General features: G+C 35.2%; 1 protein-coding gene across 1 annotated transcript in view; it reads left to right on the top strand.

Annotated features, from left to right (window-relative positions):
* LRRTM4 (leucine rich repeat transmembrane neuronal 4) overlaps positions 1-20,758 on the top strand; it is an 805,389-nt gene extending 784,631 nt beyond the window's left edge. Inside the window, exon 2 of the mRNA XM_090280308.1 lies at positions 20,182-20,758. Within this exon, the coding sequence (XP_090136434.1) occupies positions 20,182-20,403 (222 nt within the window). The 3' untranslated portion in view covers positions 20,404-20,758. The remainder of the gene's footprint in view (positions 1-20,181) is intronic.
* Positions 20,759-21,277: the final 519 nt, after the last annotated feature.

The raw sequence follows: 21,277 nt of genomic DNA, 5'->3' as shown, positions 1-21,277 counted from the left end.
GTTAAGTCTTAACTCTCCACATAGAAGTTTAGGAAAAAGATGTTGTGCATTACTCTCAATTAGTCATAGAAATTGGAAGTAATTTTTTCTAGAAAAAGATAGCTTGTATATCTTTAGAAAGACCATTTAAAACTCTTTAAAGAAACCATCAATTTCTAGGTAGTCGTTCTGCATGCTGTAAATTCTCAGTAGACCTAATGAAAAGCCAATATTTCCTCTAAGACAAAAATCTTATTTTACTCATCCACAAATGCATCCATTTATCACAGTGTCAGGCAGACTCAGCTTTTGATATTAAGTACTATACATACTATACATATTTGTTGTGAAAAATGGATACAGTAGATTACTATCTCTATGACTTTTGCATGTGAAACAGCAACTGTACTTTTTTCCTGTCATAATTCCTTGGGAATCAATCAATTTGCCCAGTTTTAAAAAATACTTTCAGAGAAATCACTACTTTCTAATATCAACATTTCATAATTCAAGCCAAAGCCCTTATATTAACAAGCTTTGTCTTTTAGAAAGCTTTATATCTCTGTATAGTATATACACACATTATACATATATACATATATATATATATATACATATTTATATAAACCTGCTTTATTTCTGTTTGTAAAGCACAGAAAATCAATTAAGATTTAATTGATTCAATGTCACAAATTTCTTATGAAATTGGCTATATTGTTTTAAGGTAGTAACACTTGGGAAAAAAACATTTAATACTTCTATGCTTAACATTTCATTAAATCTCATGAATAGGACTCATTAACATTTCCTGTATTCTTCCTGCTTCTTATGGTTTGAATGTCATTCTGACTAAAAACTGAACCTCCTTTATTTTAACATGAAGGTGCCACAGGCAGATGTAAGTTTTACAAAGATAGAGCAAAGAGAGGACAAACTGGAAGTGAAGAGGTATGGAAGAATAAAAGTAAAAGAGAAACAAAAATGAAAAAGAGAGACAGCAGAAAAGAAGGTAAGGACAAAGAAATAAAGGGAAGAGTTTTTAAAAAGGATGCAGACTGGGAGTGTAGAATAACATCAAGAGTTGCCTTGGATGCCACTCTGAAATTTCTTTTTGATTCACATTTGGATGATTTTACTAGAGTCAACTATCACTTTCTGTGTCTCTAATACTCTAGTGTGGTTTCTTTCTGAAGGCAGGGACTGAATGAGGCCATAGCTAAGCACTCAGGCTTGAGAGCCATTTTCAGTACATGACCTTGAGCAAGTCATGCACCTGTGTACCTCAGTGTTATCATCAATTAAATGAGAATCGTATTAGTACTACAGATGGGAGAGAGAGACCTGAGTCAGGAGGCTTTTCTCCCCTGCCTTGGTTCTTGTCTCCCTTCAAGAGAGAATTCAAGCAAGAGACAAACACATATAGTGGAAATGAGATACAAGTTTATTCATGAAACACATACAAGCACAAAGCTGCAAGCAGGTACCCAGCTAGTATAAATAAATGTCCGACATGGAGAGGAAAGAAATTTGTTAGTAAGTTTGTTCTATACACTTGAGCTGAGGCTACAAGTGGGTACTTAGCTAATCTCAGCATGCCAACTGTTGAGGTTCAGGAGTTATATACCTCAGCTGGCTTCTAGGTTCCCCTTTTTCTTCCCTTTCAGAATAATGTACAGCTACAAAGGCTTTCTTTCTCAGTTAGTAAAGGTTCTTTGTCTTAGTGAAATTGTTACAGAGGCACCCTTTCCTGGCATAGCCCACCCCCCTTTTTTCATGTGCAGTTCCTGCTTATGATGTTCAGAACACCCAGCAGTCTTAGTAAAATTGTTGCAGAAGCCCCTTTTCTCATCATAGTCTCAAGGTCTCTCCCCTCTTCCTGTGCTATTTTGCTTGTAATGCAAACTGAACTCAGGAATGCTGAGTTAGTTGGTGAGATATATTTTCCTTTTGCTTCTAGCCTCCTTTCTTTGTGCGATTGTAATGGCAATGGCCCTGACTTTATTTCTCCTCTGGCCACTTATTCCCAGCTGCTATCTAGCATTAGTACCCAAATCATAGGACTCTTGTCAACAATTTCATTCATTCATATCAAGAACTTATAAAGGTATTACTCAATAAATGTTAGCCTTTGATATTGGTGAATGTTTGCCATTCTACCTTTAATTTAAGAAAAATATGCATGATGTTCAATGCACATGTATCAATGGCTACATGTTAGCCTAAAATTCTGCCAGAGTTTCAGAAAGAGACATTGTACACTCAAAAGTTTTAATCAAAGCAAGTTTAATGAGGGAGATTTTATGGAATGGAGAGCAGTGTTAAGGGAGAAGTGACCAAAGGCAGTGAAGAATTCTAATAGAAACAGCAAGAAGCAGAAGGAAGAAAGTGTTACTAGATCCAAGTAGGATCTGCAGCTGTGGAAGAGGGTGCATCTAAAGGAGCTGTAACTATAGCACAGGCCTGCTTGATAGTGGCACTTTGACATTTAGCTCAGATAGTTCTTTTTTGTTGTGTGTAGGAGGAGATGTCATGAGCATTGTAAGATGCTTAATAATGGCCCTGGCTTCTACCCACTAGATACCAGTATTACCTCATTCTTGACTACCTCTTATCTTGACAAACTCAGTCTTGACAATAGAATTGCCTCCAGATATTGCTAAATGTTCCCTGGGAGGCAAAATTGCTCTAGGTTGAGAAGCACTGCTGTAAGGAGAACCAGACAATCTAGAAGTATAGCAAGGTCAGGATGGGTAGCAAGGAATAAATATTCTAACCTCCATATCCTGCTACCAATGAGTGCCTCTCATTCCTGAAACTAATCAAAGCCAGAAAGCAAGGAAGCTAGGTGAAGGAGTATAGCCATAGAATGAGTCTCCTTGGTCACAAGGCAGGGTGAGAAAGGATCTGAAGGGACAAAAGGAGAATAACTAACAGGCAATCCAAAGACATACAGTATTTTTGCACTGTAAGATGCACCTGACCATAAGACACACCTAGGTTTAGAGGAGGAAAACAAGAAAAAAATATATTCTGAACCAAATAGTGTACTAAAGTATTTAATAAAATATAACAGAATAATATTTCAACCTTGTAAAGTGAACAGCAGTCAACAGCAGTAGTAAGAATCATCATCACTGTCGTTAACAAATGAGGAGAGACTTTAAGGTTCAAATATTCTAGTTTTCTGGGAATCCCAAGAACTTATCATCACTAGTGTCAGAATTTATGAAGCTCAGTTGCTCACAATCACTAATATCACTTTCTTTGCTATCTTTGTACTGACCACATGCCCTGAGATTCAGCAGTAAAGTGGGACATTTAAGCGTCCCTAGGGGTTTTGAGTGGGCCCACCACTTCCTCTTCTAATAGCTGTCACCACTGTTGACAGGTCAGGTAACACACATCATGGCCTGTGATGCCATATTCAATCCATAAGATGAACAGACATTTTCTCCCAACATTTGGGGAAAAAAGTGTGTCTTATGGAGCAAAAAATACGGTACATTAAGTTAGATATACCTGGATTCATTTTTAGTAAACATGACTCTCTGGGGTAAGAAAAAGACAAGGAGCACAATGGCTTGTAGCATTTTAGGAAAATATATTAACATCATGAACCCCAGCTGGATGTCATGGAAGCTATAAATGTCTTGAACTTGGATTTCAAGTGGACATTAAAAATAAGGCACAAAGAAGAAAAACATATCCTTTTATGTACAATATCGTCCTTTCCAAACTCTAGCCTCATTAAATAGTAGAAAGATTAACAGTATCTAATGGAGGATGGGTGAAAATGTTCAAGAAAGAAGAATATAAATCATCATGCTTCTGTAAACTGTTCCCCAAACACAGACATTTTCCTAGGAGGCAGAACTCAGCACCTTGAGACAGCCGATGTACTTATACCTGCAGTCTTCCCCTTAATCCAGCATTGACGTATCAGAAAAATACCACTGAAGTCCATATATTCTGCTATCAAATAGCAAGATTTCACTCACCTCTCTCAATAAATTGTTTCTGAAGGTCTGCAGAAGAGTGAACAATAATTTCTCACAAAATAGTTTTGTGGTTATCAGCTATAGCCATGTTTCCTCCATCAGGTGACAGCACCCACCCACCTTCATACAAAGCCTCAGAATGGCCATGGTACCTGTATTAGTCACCTCAGGCTGCCATAACAAATTAGCACAGTCGGGGTGACTCAAACAACAATATGGAATCTTGGAAGTCCAAGATCAGGTGCAAGCAAAGTGGATTGCATTCTGAGGCCCCTTATCCCGGCTTGTAGGCAGCATCATCTCACTGTGTGCTCACATGACCCCTTCTTTTTGCACATATAAAGAGAAGCCCTCTGGTGTCTCTTTTCATATGGAAGCAGAGCTCTTTATAGCTTCATATAGCCTTAATTATGTCCTTAGAGGACCCATTCCCAAACACAGCCGCAATGAGGATTAAAGTTTCAACTTATGAATAGGGGGGCACAAACACTGAGTCCATACTGGTGCCCCATCATGAGAATACCAGTGACTAGGTAAGGGATGTAAGAGTGCTGCTCTGACCCAGAAAAGGAAAGAAGGGTTTTCTTGACAAGTGTGTGCCACCTTAGGTACTAAGTATATCCAAAATCTTTCATGGACCTTTTCATCAACTTCTGTCCTAACCAACCTGTTGACCATAGGCAATGGACAGGAAGATATGTCATCCCATTATTTCCTTTATTCTCTTCAATCTTCCCAGTCCCTGCTTACACAAGTATTCTCTTCACCAACCATCATACTACAGAAACACTCTACCTACTAAGGAGATAGAGGTGGAAAAGTGGATTGCATACACCAGTGGCTTATTGACCTTAGGTTAGTGAAACACAAATTTCTTGTTTCACCCAATGAAATAAACTACATTTTTAAAATGCTATATAATTTATAATTCTTGCTGGATGATCATCTCTTAGTCTGAATCACTGGGGTTTTACTACACATTTAGCTAAAAAGAGAGTGAGGCCTTTCCATGTTTTCAGTTAGTTAAATAAAAATTACCTGCCATCCAAGAAAATGGTACTTTGGGTGACCATATGGAAGCTACATAAAATTAAATCTATCTAAGCATATTATGAGCCCTTTTTATATCAAACTGACAAAGCTAGGTTCAGTTCCGAGAACCTAGGACTTCTCTGAGGGTCTCATTTATGATAAAATTGTAAGCTTTTTTTATCATAATTTATAATAATATGTTATAAATAAGTTTATAACTTACCATTATAAATGATAAGTATTATTATTTATAATGATGAAACAGCAAACCCCAATTCAGTTGGCTCTGTAAAAAAGTCAGTCATTCTATTAAACATTCCTGGGACTATTCAATGAGCATCAGCTTTCTTCTTAAATGTTATGGATGATCTGCATTAAGATACAATTCACAAATGAGAATTTCCAAATCAAACTGTTAAGAGCAGTAATAAATTAAGAATCTAGGCTAAATACCCTGACTAGGGTCAAACACCCAAAGGTCAGGATCTAGGAGAAACACGTGAAACTAGAACACAACAATAAATTAGAAGTGACCTGCTTAGGTAGTCAGAAGGAAAGGGTATCTGAATCCTAATAAACAGTTGGGGAAGCTACACGCATTCATTGAAGTGATAAAAATAGTTAATGGTGAAGTCAGAATTTAAGAGGACAGAGTGAAATTTTTGGTAGGAAATGTTGAAATTTGGACAGAGAAAAAGAAACATAATATTATAGGAATGAGGTAGTATAGATATGCAGAAGAGGTTAGGTTTTGGGTGTTGGCCAAGGAAAACAATAAGTTCAGGATAGAAATGTACTCACTTCCTCTGGAGTATGTCAATCATCCCAGCTACTCAGTTTAGCTTCATTCTAATATAGGGACTAATGGAGGCAGTCTGTAAAGTTAATAATTGTTTTGCTCGAGGACAATAAACATGTGGAATGGTGGCCTGTGATGGAGCATGGGAGTAAAAAGCAAATAAGTCAGCCATATATTTTTGGCATGGGTGGCAGCTGGAGTCGGGGTTGGTAGATGGAGGGTGGGGGAATAGTTCCTTCAAGCTGTTCTCTGTAGTGTCACATACAGATAATTTCCTCCCATGACTTACTACCACAGACGGTGAATTTCATCAACTGCTTGTTAACTCGTACTATTTCCAGTTGCAGAGGACATAGACTCCTTTGTATGTGCGTATCAAGTTGCTTTAAAGTAAAGATGAATTTAATGACCCTTTTCTAAATTTCTCATCTTTATTGCTTACTTGCTAAAGCTCTTGGGTTTTAATTCTTTTTCTTTCCTTTTAAATTTATCACTTGATGGAAATAATTGGGAGGTTTGAATATTTTTCAACAGTGGGAGTCTTTATTAGCTTTTAAGTAGATAAAAATATCCTTTCTTCCCCATTGTGCAAAGTGGAATGGGCTATTACTACCATCTCAGTAAATTAAATCACTTAAAAAAAAATAAAAGAAATAGATTGTGAAAATGTTTAGCTAAAGAAGTTCTCCAGCTGATTGAAAATTTATGGGTACTTCGCCGTCAAGGCAAGGTAAATTCACCTACAAGCAGCTATTAAAAAACATGTGTATAATGATAGTTTTAAACTTACCCAACTGAATTATACCTAACTTTAGACAATAAAGTAGAAAATATACAGAACCAAACTGATGATAACTAAAGGGTGACAAAATAATCACTGACAAGAATATGAATGGGGACAACTGAAGAAGCTTAAACTTCTGAGAAGCCTAATTAGCAGTAATGAATTGGACTTAGAGAAAAGAATTTAACTGAAGAGTGAAAAACACACATGTACACCATATTTGGTGGCTTCTGGTTGGGAAGTAGTCAGCTTTGTTTTGAGCCAGGTGTTCTCCAGGCAGGTGTAGGAAATTAGGTAAATCAAACTGTGTACTCCCTGCTGGGCCTACATCTTTAAGAGAAAGCAATCTAACTTTAATAAGGAGCAGCTTTCTCAACCTTGTTTGCACATTTGAATTACCTGGTGTGCATTTTTTAAATAGTGTGGCCTTGGTGATACCCTCAAAATTCATATTTAATTGACCTGGGATACAGATACCACATAAGTATTTATAAGTATTTATAAAATCACCTCAATTGTGCCAAAGTCACAGCCAGTGCTGAGAACCACTGTTTTGAAAGGCAGTTTCTGTGGTTGATGAAATCCCAAATGGCACGTAAAAAGGAGCATGAGGCCCTCCATGTCTTAGTTTCCATTAAGGGTGGCATGAATTGATTATTTTTTTCTTAGCCCCATCCATATTTGGGAATTAGAGTCAGTCTTTACTGCTTATCATAACTTTGGGATATTTTATTCATGAGAGACTAAGGCTGAGTGTTTGGCTGAGAGATGAGGATAATTGCTGTAGAGATTGAGTACATGGAACACACTCTCTACAAGAGCAATTGTGAATCAGTTGCATAGATTATTAACATTTTTGAAGAGTTCCTTTTTGATATACACAACCTAGATAGTAAGGTCCGAAAGGCACTAGAAGGCCATGTGTCATGTCAACAGGAGTAGACATGCTGCTGATTGTATGAGTTGGCCAAAGAGTTCCTTCATTTTTTTTTTCATAAGCTGGCACTAGTAGCACTTACTTATCTTTAATGTAATTTTAAATAAATTTGTTAGGTTATATTGTGACAGTTGTCAATATCAGTATGCACTTCAAAAAAAAACACATCAAAATTAGGGAATTTTTGTGTAGCCATTTTAATATTGAAGATGTAATAAAATAAGCAACATTTTTGGTATATTATGCTTTATTATTTCAAGAAAAGTAAAAATGTAACTGAAATGCAAAAAAGAAAGATTTGTGCAGTGTTTGAACAGGTGCTGTGATTGATTGAACATGTCAAAAGCGGTTTGTGAAGTTTTGTGCTGGAGATTTCATGCTGAAATCTACCATGATCAGGTAGACCAGTTGAAGTTAATAGCTATCAAATCAAGAAATTAATTGAGAAAAATCAATGTTGTACCATGGGAAAGATAGCTGAAATACTCAAAATATCCAAATAAATAAAGTTATTGATGACAATGAAAAATATATGATTTATGGAAAAAACCACATGAACTTTTTGGCCAATCCAATAGATAGAAGTTACATGTGGCAACAGGCTTCCCCTCAGTGACTTCTTAAGCACCTATACTTTAGATCAGATACCAACTTAAGCATCATACTTCCTCTTCTTTCCCACCTTGTCATTTTTTATACACCACCAGCATTACATTGTACCATCACTGCTGGAAAAACATGCTCATATTTATCTTCCATATTAGGACATAGGTTTCTTAAGGTCATAGTCATTCTAATATCTTTAGCTCTCAGAACAATGGCAGGCATGAAAATATTGATAGGTACAAAATGTTTGTGTGCCATCCTAGATCCCCCTTCTTAAATTCAAAGCTGAGAACAAATGGGAGACAGTAGGAAAACAAAGAAAATAGAGGAGTTTATAGTTTTTGAGTCAAAATTCTTCTAAATAAAAAATGATTCTCTAACAAATACCTCTCATAAATTAATACGTTCTTTTTAGCACATATATATTGAAATATTTTAGCCAGACAGTAAGAAACCAGCCAGAAATATTCTGACAGCATAAAGCTTACACTGGGAAAAAACACAGGAAAAGGGCAAAGATATACATAATCATGGATATTTAACATTTTGATAAACACTTGGAAGAAAGTAAACAGGAGATGGCTTACATGTGTGAGTAGAAATGGGAGGTATTTTAGATATGGTGATTAGGAAAGGCCCCTTTAGAGACATGGCATTTATGCCATGACTCCAAAGATCAGCATAGCCCCACTGTAAAGAGCTGGGAAAAGAATATTCCAGGCAAAGGGAATCAAGTACATAAGTTCAGATACGGGAAGAGAATTGGTGAAATGGGGAAACAAAGAGAGCTTTTTAACTTCTCCACAAAACAAAAGAAAATAAAACCTACTTATCATTGCATGACCCATGAGCCTCACCTCTTTTAGAAAATCACCAATGTTCTCTTGAGCTTTGTATTATAAACCATCACACACTCAGGCGCAGGATCGCTGGCTAAACTGTTGCTTAAGATCTTCACTGAAAGGTCACTGGGCATTTATTCTGGCAGAGCATGTTTGATCTAATGACCTGAATGGTGACTTAGAACTCCCACCTGAAGGTTCAAGTCTGACTTCTAAATACCAAAGTCTTTGCAACCCACTTAGAGCTTTATTGTAAAGTAGAAGACCTGATCTTCAGAAGGAAACATGCAATGCAAACCAGATAGAGGGCTTTCCTCCCTCTGCTTTACCAACTTGGATTATGAAGTCTAAAGTGCCAGGTTTATCTCATTCTATCAGTTCTAAAGAAGCTCTTTGAGTAAAGAACCTACCACAATGCCTAGCTCACAATAAATTAGCCCCAAGCTAAATAGTTTATTTTTTGTTATGGTTCAAATAATAATCAAAAGAATATAATTATTTTTGACACCTGAAAATTACACCAAATACAAGTTTCAGTGTTAATAAGTCTTTTTTTTTTTTTTTTAGTTAAAACAGATCCTTACTCCCCTCATTCATATTTTGCTCAGCCTTCTTTCACACTGCAATGGCAGCCTTGAGATCAGTAGTTAGCAGAGACTGTATGGGTTGCAAGTCTAAAATATAGTGTTGGGCAAAAGTAGGTTTAAAGTTATATATATGGAAAATAATACTATAATTAATAAATAATAATACAAGAATAAACTGTTTTTGCATACTTACAACTGTAAACCTTATATTTATCACTGGTCCTTCACAGAAAAGTGTGTCAACCTCTATGATAAATATTTTTCATGTGCATAAATGAATGCATAAATAAATGAACTATTATTGGCCAATTCACTTTTATATAATTACTTCTTAATGGTATACTCAATGGCAGAGATCCATGCAATAATATAGGTCTTAGCATATTTTATTAAAAATATAAGGCTGGTATTTTTTGTGCACCACCCTGCCATGCTGTTCTAAAGGATATTCAATCAAAATAAAAACTTTAATTGCATTTTTATAAACGTGCTTCTTTTATGTTTATAATTAAATATACATTGTCAAGCTTCTTTTTGTTAGGATCAGCCAGTCCCCCAAAAGTTCTATTTAAACTCTATTAGAGTCAGGTCACATAGCTCATTCGATCAAGTATATATAAGTCCTTCTGGGATTTTCTTCCTTCCGTGTTTGTCATTTGATTCTAAACTTTTACCCTGGGATATGCAGTTGTGCTACTTAAAATAATACGGAAATGCAACTTAAATCACTTTTGTTATATATGAATTTTATTTAATTTATACATTAAAGTATTTCTAGCTTTTGATGAATAGGACTGCACTAGTGAACTGGGTGTTTTGGGAGGATTAAAATTAGAGTATATCTTTAAAAACCAAACATATCAGTAACATTTGAATTAGACAAGATGCATGTTCTTTATAAGACAAGTTATAGACACTATTAGTTATTTAACAAATAACTATACAGAATGCTGCACAGTTCACATGGAAATAGAAATAAGCTACTGGGAACATGGTGGAGACATTGAACTTCAAAGGAAGACGGCTCTAACCCTGTTGCTTGTACCTTCCCAATAACAGCATTCCCGCCGCTTCTATTTCATTTCCTCTCCTGAATTTCTGAGAAGGGATGACAATAAATCCTAAGCTGAATCTATTAAGTGTGCTGAGAGGTTTTGGCTCTGTGTCTTTAGTATGGTTTTATTTTTAACTTTCCAGGAGAAGAGTTGGGGTCAAGTAATGATTGTTGTCTTCTTTTCTAGGAAAGGCTTGTCTTCTGTACATAATTATATGTCCTGAATACTTCTAGAAGTTTTGTTTTTAGAAAGGAAATAGATGGGTTTTGAAATGTCAGTGCCTCTATTTTTATTTAAGCATTTTAGAAGCAAATTTAGGCAGAATTTATTTAAATAAAATGTTTGCTTGTAATACACCACTAAGGGAAACTTACTCTTCAAATTCAAGGGTCAGAGCTACAGAAGGAAAGCCCTTAGAAGTTAATACTAATTAATTAATCCACCTCATTACCCCAAAGTCTCACTGAGTGCAGAGAGTGCTGCAAATGTAATAAGCTTCATGGTAATGGAGTCACAGCTAACTTCAAAGAATGGCTAGTACCTCATTCATTAACTTAATCAACTCTCTAGACACTTCAAAGACAAGGTATCTTGGTAGGAGAGCAATAAAGATGTAAGGTGATACTGGGTTCTGTTATTCCACAAGTAACTTAAACATTAAAAGATGGACAACAGGAGTGAATAAATAGTACTCATCGCCCCCTTTAAATAAAAACAGAACAGGGAAAACAAAATGCAACTGTGCAACTTTTCTCAGAACTTAAGTTTAAATGGTTTGGACAGTATAGTCAATAAAAAGACAATATCTACTTCCTTAGCCAAATTAGGGAAGTTTTCTTTCATTATTTTTTCAAATAAGTTTTCAATTTCTTGTTCTTTCTCTTCTCCTTCCAGCACCTCTATGATTTGAATGGTGGTATGTTTGAAAATGTTCCAGAGGCTCCTTAGCCTATCCTTGTCTTTTCAGATTCTTTTTCTTCTTGCTGTTCTGATGTTTTTTCTTCCTTATGTTCCAAATCATTTATCTGATTCTTGGCTTCATCAACTCCACTGTTCATTCCCTGTAAATTTTTCTTTATTTCACTTAGTGTAACCTTTATTTCTGCCTGGGTCTTTTTTATGCTGTTAAAATCCAGGAAGCATAGAGTCCCAAATAAAATGCACCCAAAGAGGATCACACTAAGACACATCATAATTCAAGTGCCAAAGGTTAAAAATAAAGAGAGAATCTTAAAAACAGTAAGAAAAAAGCAGAGTTACAGACAAAGGACTTCCCATAAGACTATCAGTGGATTTCTCAAAAGAAACTTTGCAGGCAAGAAGGAGCTGGCAAGAGGTATTCAAACTGATGAAAAGCAATGGCGTATAACCTAGATTACTCTATCCAGCAAAGCTATCATTTAGAATGGAAGGGCAATGAAGTGCTTCCCAGACAAGGTAAAACTAAAGGAGTTCATCATCATCACAAAGCCATTATTATATAAAATGTTAAAGAGACTTATTTAAGAAAAAGAAGAAATGAACATTAAAATGGCAGTAAAATACCAACTATAAGCAATTAAATCTAAAAAACAAACTAAGCAAACAAGCAAAAAAGAAACAGAATAATAGATATGGGGATTATTTGGATGATTATCACTTGGGAGGAAGAAGGCAGAGAATGGGGGAAAATATGGAGGTATTAAGAAGTACAAATTGGTAGGCACAAAATAGGAGAATGTTAAGAACAGTATAGGAAATGGAGTAGTCAAGGAACTTATATGCATGACTCATGGACATGAACTAAGGCAGGGTGGTGGTTGCTGGAGAGAATGGTAGGTACCCAGTGGAGGGATGCAAAGGGAGGAAAATTGGGTCAACTGTAACAGTATAATCAATAAAACATATTTGACAATATCTAATGTGTTTCGTATTGTGCATTTTACATGCTAGAGGTACTATACACACTTTAGCTCATAAACAAAATGAAAGTAGAACAGTTACTGGTTTATACCATTGTCTTCTTGTTTTTCTTTAAAGATTTTCTAAAACAAAAATTAATAAATTTAATGACTGTGTTTAACAAATATTAATATAAAATTATTTTATATTTTTTACATTTATGCATTTAATATTCAAAACAAAGTGGGGGAAAATTATTATGGTGCTCTCATTCAACAAATACGTGAATAGCTATTACATGTTCAATTAATGTCTAGTTGATGATTATTGAGAATGAATTTTAAATTATTTCTATTGTTATTCATATTTAGTAAATCTTCCCTTTTTCTTTAGTTCCTTGAACATATCATCTTCTTTTGAATTTGGGATCTCATTTCTGGAGATCCTTCTCTCTTACAATTACTACTTAGGGGGAAAGGCCTTTGTGTCTGTATAAAGTGTTAGGGTGCCAGATATTTCATGAGCCTTTTTTTTTCTCAAGAAATATGCTTTGTTTAATTAGTGAACCAGATGACATTGGGAGTTGGGGGCAGGGAGGAGTAGCCACTGGTAAAGGCAGCAGAGCACCAAGAAATAAAATAGCATGGCAAAAGTTTTTATTTCCCTTTTGTCACTTGAAGAAGCATTATTTTCTCAGATAGAAGATGAGTTTTGTGATTCAGATCCACTCTTGCCTTACAGTGTCCCACAAAGCGAACCCTGGGAATGAGTCTTATTCTCCTCTTCCTCCACCTCTAACATTCTCCCTGATTTTACTCATGGCCAGGGAATTCTTCAAAACCCTGTCTTTTCTTTCTTTCTTGCCAGTACAGGACATTCAAAGCTGGTGAGTGTTTTATAGTTCTATAAAGGACATTTCCCAGCCCAAATCAGCTTTTCCTGCAGTTATATTGAACTATATGCTAGTACTTTTTTCTTTTAATCTATTCTCTTATCTAAAGTATCATGTAGGACAGTCTAAGAGGTTTTTTATTTAATTTGGTGATGGAAATACAAACAAACAAATAAGAAAGCATCTCTATTTTTTTTATTTGAATGGTAAATTAAAAAGGTAGTCAAATTTATATCTTGATACAGAAGAAGAATTATTACCTTTTGAGTTTAACGTACTTTCTCAAAATTGCATTTTAAAATTAGCTTTATAATAAATGTTTTATAAATAATGTCATGTGATGTTGAAATTCTTACTTTTCAATTAACAATAACTAATGCTAAATTGGAGTTTTCTAATAAAAAAGTAACCCTGCATTGAAAAAAAAAAAAAAAAGAATGTTTCATTGAAGAATGGGATTAAATAGTGGATTCAATCAATTGTCTTAGATTCATTACTTTTTTGTGTGTCTTTTTTTTTATATTACAAATGACTTTGGATATTCAAAATTTAAGAAGGCAAATTTTATGAAAAGTCAATTGTTATTTTAATTATCTCAGTTGAGGAGTGAGGTATGAAATCATATTTATAGGAACTGTCAATTTTACATCTCAGTTCAATGTCTCATATATTTTTTGAAATGAAGTGAAATGGTTCAGTTATTCTGTTTCTTTGGAGCCAGCTGGGTGGAGTTTTTGCTCCTGGACACATGGACTTATAATGAGCTTCTGTGAGCCCTAGGGACACTAGGTGGTCTAAGATGCCGCAGTGACTCCACAAGGCCTTCCATCCCCCACTGATCTAGTCTGGACTTTTTTACATGGTAATAGTTACCCTGGCCAGGATTCTAAGAGCCTTGGAACCCAAGCAATATTTCTGTCACTGTTCTATTGACCAGAAAAAAAGTTACAAGGTCAGCCAACATTTGAGGCAAGGAGAAACAGACTCTACTTCTTGATAGAAGAGCTAGAAAGAATCGTGGTCATCTGTGCAATCTCCTATGGCTGGAACATGTAAACATTTAAAGCTGTCATAGTGTGTGCCAAATCAGATAGAGGATGTTGTTTGGCAATCAGTATATGAAGTTAACTTGCAGAGGTTATCAGGCATGATTGACTGAGAAGACCCTGGGGTCATTTTTGGTTCCTGGTTTCAGTTGTTCCTGAGACCCAATGGAACTCTGCTCTTCAGCAGTATAGCTGCTAAATTCTTTATGTCTATGAGTCAATTAAGTCTCGCTGTCATCCAATGAACATAAATGATTTGAGATTTTGTCAACTTTAATCAAAACTCCTGAAAAAAACCTGTATTCAAACCTGTTTACATAGTCTTATTCCCTGGCCATTCTTGTCACCTATTAAGACAATGAGTAGACTAAAGGCTACATTATATATTCATTTAGCTATTGCTCTTCCTTTTTTAATCAATTTTATTTCTAATAAATGAAGTGTCCATCTTCATTAAGCAATTCAACTATATTGAATTCCTCATCTGTATTTGTAGAATGGTATTTTTTTAATGTTCTAAGTAGTCAGACACTACCCTTTAATTCTAAAAATTAGAGACCAAATGTCATTTAGGAAATTGAAAATCAGCTTTTTTATTACTTCAATTGAAAGAACTCATACTGAAATGTGAACAATGTTCATGAAAAGTTAATAAATAAGACTAATGATAGTGCATGTAATTTTAGAATGATCAGGCTATTAAGCTACTTATAACTAATGCTAATACCTTTGAGGAAAGAGAGTAACAATATTGGAATTTCATGCTCATAAAAAAAAAACTGAAATTCAAAAGCCTTTCATGATCACATATATCAAGAGCTTATTTCGCATTGCCTCTCACATTTACTATATAGACACATTTCTCACTTTAAATATAATTATTATGGATGTGAAATTATGGGATCTGAATCAATTTTCAGACTTTTAAGTTCCACATATTTCTCTATAATTTTATCCTTCCTCCCAATATTTAAAAATACTCCCTATGCCTGACTTCCCTCTTTGAATCACTAATGCTATGAGCACTGTAATTGAAAGGAGTGTGTCCTTTTATACTCCCTCCAGCTTATCTGACGAAAAACATATTCCAGGCAAAGGGCAAATGGTATTTTTAGGAAATCAGAACATGCACTAAAGTCTCTAAGTTTCTGAGTTCACAAGGTAAGACTGAAGCCTTGGTTAATGAACCACTTTGCAACCCTTCATGTTCTTGCCTCTCTCTGAATGGAAACTATAGGCAAGAGACAAGCATATTTCCATGAAAGATACCGTCACTTTTGAGTAAACTAGAGTAATAATGTCTTTTCAGTATATATTTTTTCTTTCTTGAGAGTCAGGGAGTACTTTGAGAGTTATCTGAAGTTTATAGAGGTTAACGAAGTGTCATTATTATCCCCATTTTCAGAGGATGCACAGGAAACTCAGGAAAATTAAATTGACTTTAATTAGTGATAATAAGAGTTCCTCCCCTTTGTAACCTACCTCAGATTTAGTTATGAAGTATGCCTCTACAGAAGTTTATATGCCTCTATAAAAGTTTGATTCAATTTGAGTTAAAATGTTCATATTCTTGAGACAAGAAAATGTCAGAATTGTGGTATAGTATAATACGACACCCCCCCCCCCCGTGAGATTCCCTCAATCGATGTACCATACCCTTTATCTGTAAATAAAGTGTAGCTTCCAGTGCAATCAATGAGCCGTCAAGCATGCAAATGAGGCCATCTTTAAGAAAGGTTACTGTGCTATACTACAGAATGAAATCCATCAGAAGGCTGATGGAACACAGGGACCATTTGGGAAAACTCTAAGAAAACACAAAAATACTAATGCACATTAAGGGAAACTTAAAGATATTTTGTTTTGACTGCTGGAAAGGAAACTACGATATGCACAGGGACCCAGGTGGTTAATGTACTGTACATTGTTACTATACAGTACAGACCTCAGTCTCTTAGTTCCTCAGAAATCGCAAAGTCAGTTGATTACATCATGCCCTACAGAATATTATAAGAGTAAATAAGCAAACATCTCAGATATGCTTTTATGTCTTGCTAATTCACTTGGCTTTTGCATTCTGGTTCTTGGGCTGTTGTGTGAGAAACAAAGTATCTTTCAGTTCCCCTTAATGTGCATTAGTATTTTTGTAAGTGTTTTCTTAGAGTTTTCCCAAACGGTCCCTGGGTTCCATCAGCCTTCTGATGGACTTCATTCTGTAGTATAGCTCTTGGGCTGTTGTGTTAAGAGAGTGTTATGCCCTGTTAAAGGGTCTAAGCCAATCTCAAATGCAATAGAGAAAATGGCAATAAATTGAAGTTCAAAAGCAAACCAGTCCAACTGTAAGAGCAAAGCAAATTTCCTGAGTTCAGACACAATACAATACATAAACCTAAAGTTCTACAGTTAATGCAAGTTGTTTGACATCTGAATCAATTTAATTTTAAGACAAATTCCATGGTTTCTTAGATATGACATCATTAATTCCTATTATAGTTCATCTTGAAGGACATTATTGTACATTGAACATTCATTCATGTTCAGAAATGAGATACTGGATTTCACCTGTAGATTAAGCTGGCTGTGCAGAAGGGTCTGTAACACCTCATCTCACTCTTGCATTCACTGTTCATATGTTTGTAGATTCGATTATCTGCACATTGCAATGACTGAAAAAAGACTATGCATGGTGCTGCAAGACAGTGAACAAAACTAAAACACATGCTTAATGTTTATTTTGATAATATTTTGTATTGGCTAATTTGGAGAGTTATTTCATTAAATGAAAGTGTGCAACAAATGTTTTATATGCAATGAATGTCATTGGAAATAATTTGGTGATTATTTTTATGCTTTTGAGTTACACTATTCCACCTATTAACAACACAAAAGAGTGGACTATGTAATTCTTAGGAAGGTCTTCTTCCTAAAATTCTCTCTGCTAAAAAGTCAGAACAAAGTGGTCTAATTTCCATGATTTTTTAGTTTTGGTGACCTATAACACGGATCACAGATACTGCTAACTACCCAAAATCCTATGAGGTTTCCTAAAATAGAGCTTGCTGGCAATCATTTCCTTCCCAGACCTGAAATGATATACAGGAAGAGGTCTATATGAGTAAGAAAAAAAAATCCATGAATTTGGGGTAGAACTATCTTAATATTTAGTATCTAGTAACTCAGCCAACTTGTCTTATAATTAGTGCCTTGCTCTCACTGTAAACATAGAGATTAATGTCTAATGCTTAAAATGTCTCTATCAATCACAACGTTTACCTAGTCTGTATTTTTTTCAGACTTTTTGAGAACAGGATGGTATATTCAAGGTTATATCAGCACACTGTTTGACAAGAAATCATTATTTTTTACTATTTCTTAAAGAGTTGCTGAAAATAGTGCTAGGCTTTCATTAGAAGTCATTATACCTCTTCCTAAACATAAAGCAATATATATTGATATTTGTTTAATTTTCTCAGTCATTAAGAAAAAGTGAATTATATAAGTTCACAAATAAGAAAATAGTAAAATCAGAATTAAAAATTCTCCAGGCTATTGCTATCACATTAAATTAAACTGTAACCTCAGTATGTGCTTTAATTATATTTTAAAAGTACCTTGTATAATGATTCTTAATTTAAAAGTATCACAGTGTGACTTAGTGGACACACACATATGCATGCACATAAATTAGAAACAAAACTTTTATGAAAAAACTTACTCATATAAAATGTTCTGACACTTCCCCACTCTAGTTCTTTTAATTTTAAACATGTTTACCTGGTTTTACAAAATTAATTTTATAACCTGGTAATGAGCTGTGATCTGCTATAGAAAACATTGTTTTAATCGATATCTTTAAAAATATGAAGAACTGACTTGTATCTTAGTAAGTATAGAGGTGTTAAAAATATAATTCTCATACAAGCAGAGAGTGAATTTGTATAAAAATTTTATTTAATATACTAATGAAGATACCAAGAAGAAAACACAAGTTCTAGTTTGAAGAGCATTTCAGGGATTTACATAGTAATAGAAGGAATGGTTTCTGCAAATTAATTTGCTAAGTTAGATACAAGACTAGTTAACTTCCTACAGAACAATTAAGCCATAAAAACATTGGGGGTTAATTTCTCTACCAAATTATAAAATTATAACAGTTTATAAATTCCTGCAGTTTAACTTACAGAAAGAGTCAGATATAGTCCAATCAAGAGACAGACAACCTATCTGACAACAACAAATATATATATATAAAGAAGTGCTAACTAAATATCATTAATTACTAATTACTAAATTCATGCAAAGGCTAAATGATAGTGCCATGGTATAACAATGAAAGCAACTGTAGAACTAAGGGACTAAATAAAGATATTAGAATCACTAAAATCAAATTTTTGGAGGAGGAGCTTTGTGGAAACGAACCTTCTTGCCTGGTGCTGCACTTTCTGTAAGGGGACAGGTTGGGATGAAAAGTTGGAAATGCTGAAAATGTTGGAAAGGCTACAAACTGGAATAGACAGCTGTTATGGAAAGACGCTACTCCAGCCATAAGGAAGTGTTGTTGGGGTAACTCCCTGGATCAGAAAGAAGCAGAGAAGTCCACCTTGGGAGCGATTACCCCTACCTCCTCTCGCCTTGCCATCTTCTCCAGTAGTCTCCTCACAAAGTCTAACAGGGAGCAGCAGGTCAGGCAAATGGAATGTACCAAGCCCCAGATGACCATGATGAAACCAACTAGAGAAGTGGGGTTGGAGCCTAGAGACAATAGTTTAAACTGCCACAATCTCTGACTTTACAGGACAGTGAAATATTCATAATTTTATCATCTGTGGATTGTTAATCAAGAGTGTCCAACTGGATCTAGTGTGTTATGAGAAACACTCTAGAATGATATCAAGAATTGAACAATCATCACTTTTCCTTTTTCTAAGCCCAGGACACATCTCTATCAGAATCTCAAGGTTTAATTAAAGACTACATAAAGTCAAAGTTGCTATAATATTTTCAGATTTTCCTATTAAAGAGATTCTATAGACCATAATTCAAGGATATTATTCTAAAATTAGGTGCATATTTGTTTTTTTTTAGCTTGAAATCAATAAAACTACATATTATGAACAGAAAGGTGTACCCACTTTCATGATTCTAGAGTTCTTTTGTCTAGAATTTATAGAATTATTAGAAATCATCTAGGGCAAATTCTTGAAATCTTAAATGAAAGTTGCATGTGCCCTTAAAGATGTCGGTAGTATATAAAAATGTTTTTAAAAGTAAAAAAACTCTGTATATGTTTTTACACTTGTATTTACACAAAAGAGATCACACTACAGTCTTTCACCTTAATTTCTTCACTTAATATCAAGCCTTGCCATAGGACAACAGATCGCTACTCCTCAATCATTATATTATCTTCATTCAAATGTATGAATGTACATAATACATTTAAAATTACTTACTGATGGTCATTCAGTTTTTTTCTAACTTTGTTATGGCACTAGATGATAGAATGAACACTGAAAAGTCTTTATATATGATTTTATGTACAAAGTATACACATACACACTTTGGATATATATACACAAAACTATGAAGTTAACTACTAACAATGGTTATTTTGCTATTTATTACTAGTTGAAACTGCAGTTGATGACTTGAAACAGCATGAAAAGGAACAAACTAGTCTTATGTCATCTTTTTATCTTTCCAAAGCATTTTTATGATGCACTCGTCTCTTTCTCACATCCAGATCCCACACCATGTGAAACCCTTGCCGTATTACAACTACGACCAACCGGTGATCGGGTACTGCCAGGCTCACCAGCCGCTCCATGTCAGCAAGGGCTACGAAGCAGTGTCCCTGGAACAGGAAGAAACCCCCAGCCTGGACCTCGGGCATGACCACAGCTTCATCGCCACCATCGCCAGGTCGGCAGCACCTGCCATTTACCTTGAAAGATTAACAAACTAACGCAAAAGCAACTCCTCATGGGGGGATTCGAAGTGCGGGGAGGGAGGGCCTTCATCTTAAAGAAGAATGGGTATCCAAGCCGGCTCATCATTCTTATTAAAACATTTATGACATATTGGAAAGGAAAAGCAAAATTGCTTTAAAAAGAACAGATGCACCCACAGCAGAACCAGGAGAACTACAGAACTTTCCTTGCTTTTAAACAACAACAAACAAATGTGCTCCTGGATGTAAATAGTAAAAGTGTCGAGTTCTTATAAAAGTAGATTTCACCCTAGCTACGTATAAGATTGTTTGTATATTTGCTTTTTCTACACTGCATGGTTCCTGGGCTGGAGAACCGCAGGGTGGGAAAAACGTGGGGTGGGTGGGAATTTGGGGAAACCATCAAGTTTTCCTTGTTAGGTATGTGTAACTCTCAGACTTTATTTCAATTGCTTTGTTTTGTTTTTCTTTTAAAAATATTGTTTGTTCTTGTCTGGTTTGTTTAATTTTTATTATTTACTTGGTCAAGTGATTCTGTTTCTGATTTTAAACATGACCATTCAAGCTCATGTTGTACCAAAAGAAAATTTGCTTTACCATAGACCACAAAGAAACAAAGTTGACCACAAAGTTTGACAGAACTACTGCCATGAAATCCAACGGAACGTGAGTGAGTGACACCTCCAGACACACAGTGTAACTGTGTGAGGAGTTCTACTTTCGTCCTGTTGGCCGTCCTCACTGAGCATGTTCACCTTGTAAGAAGTCCGAAGGAGGGACCCCAGAAGATTCGCAGGGGGAATAACCCACAGAAACATCCTCAAGCGGACTGGGAATATCTGAAGAACAATGGTCATGTGGTCCATGAATGAAATTGCCAAGGTGACAA

Source organism: Furipterus horrens, unplaced genomic scaffold (genome assembly GCF_987537825.1).
Source record: "Furipterus horrens unplaced genomic scaffold, mFurHor1.1.pri manual_scaffold_6, whole genome shotgun sequence".
NCBI classification, from domain to species: Eukaryota; Metazoa; Chordata; class Mammalia; order Chiroptera; family Furipteridae; genus Furipterus; species Furipterus horrens.
This window is presented reverse-complemented; position numbering and strand designations above follow the sequence as displayed.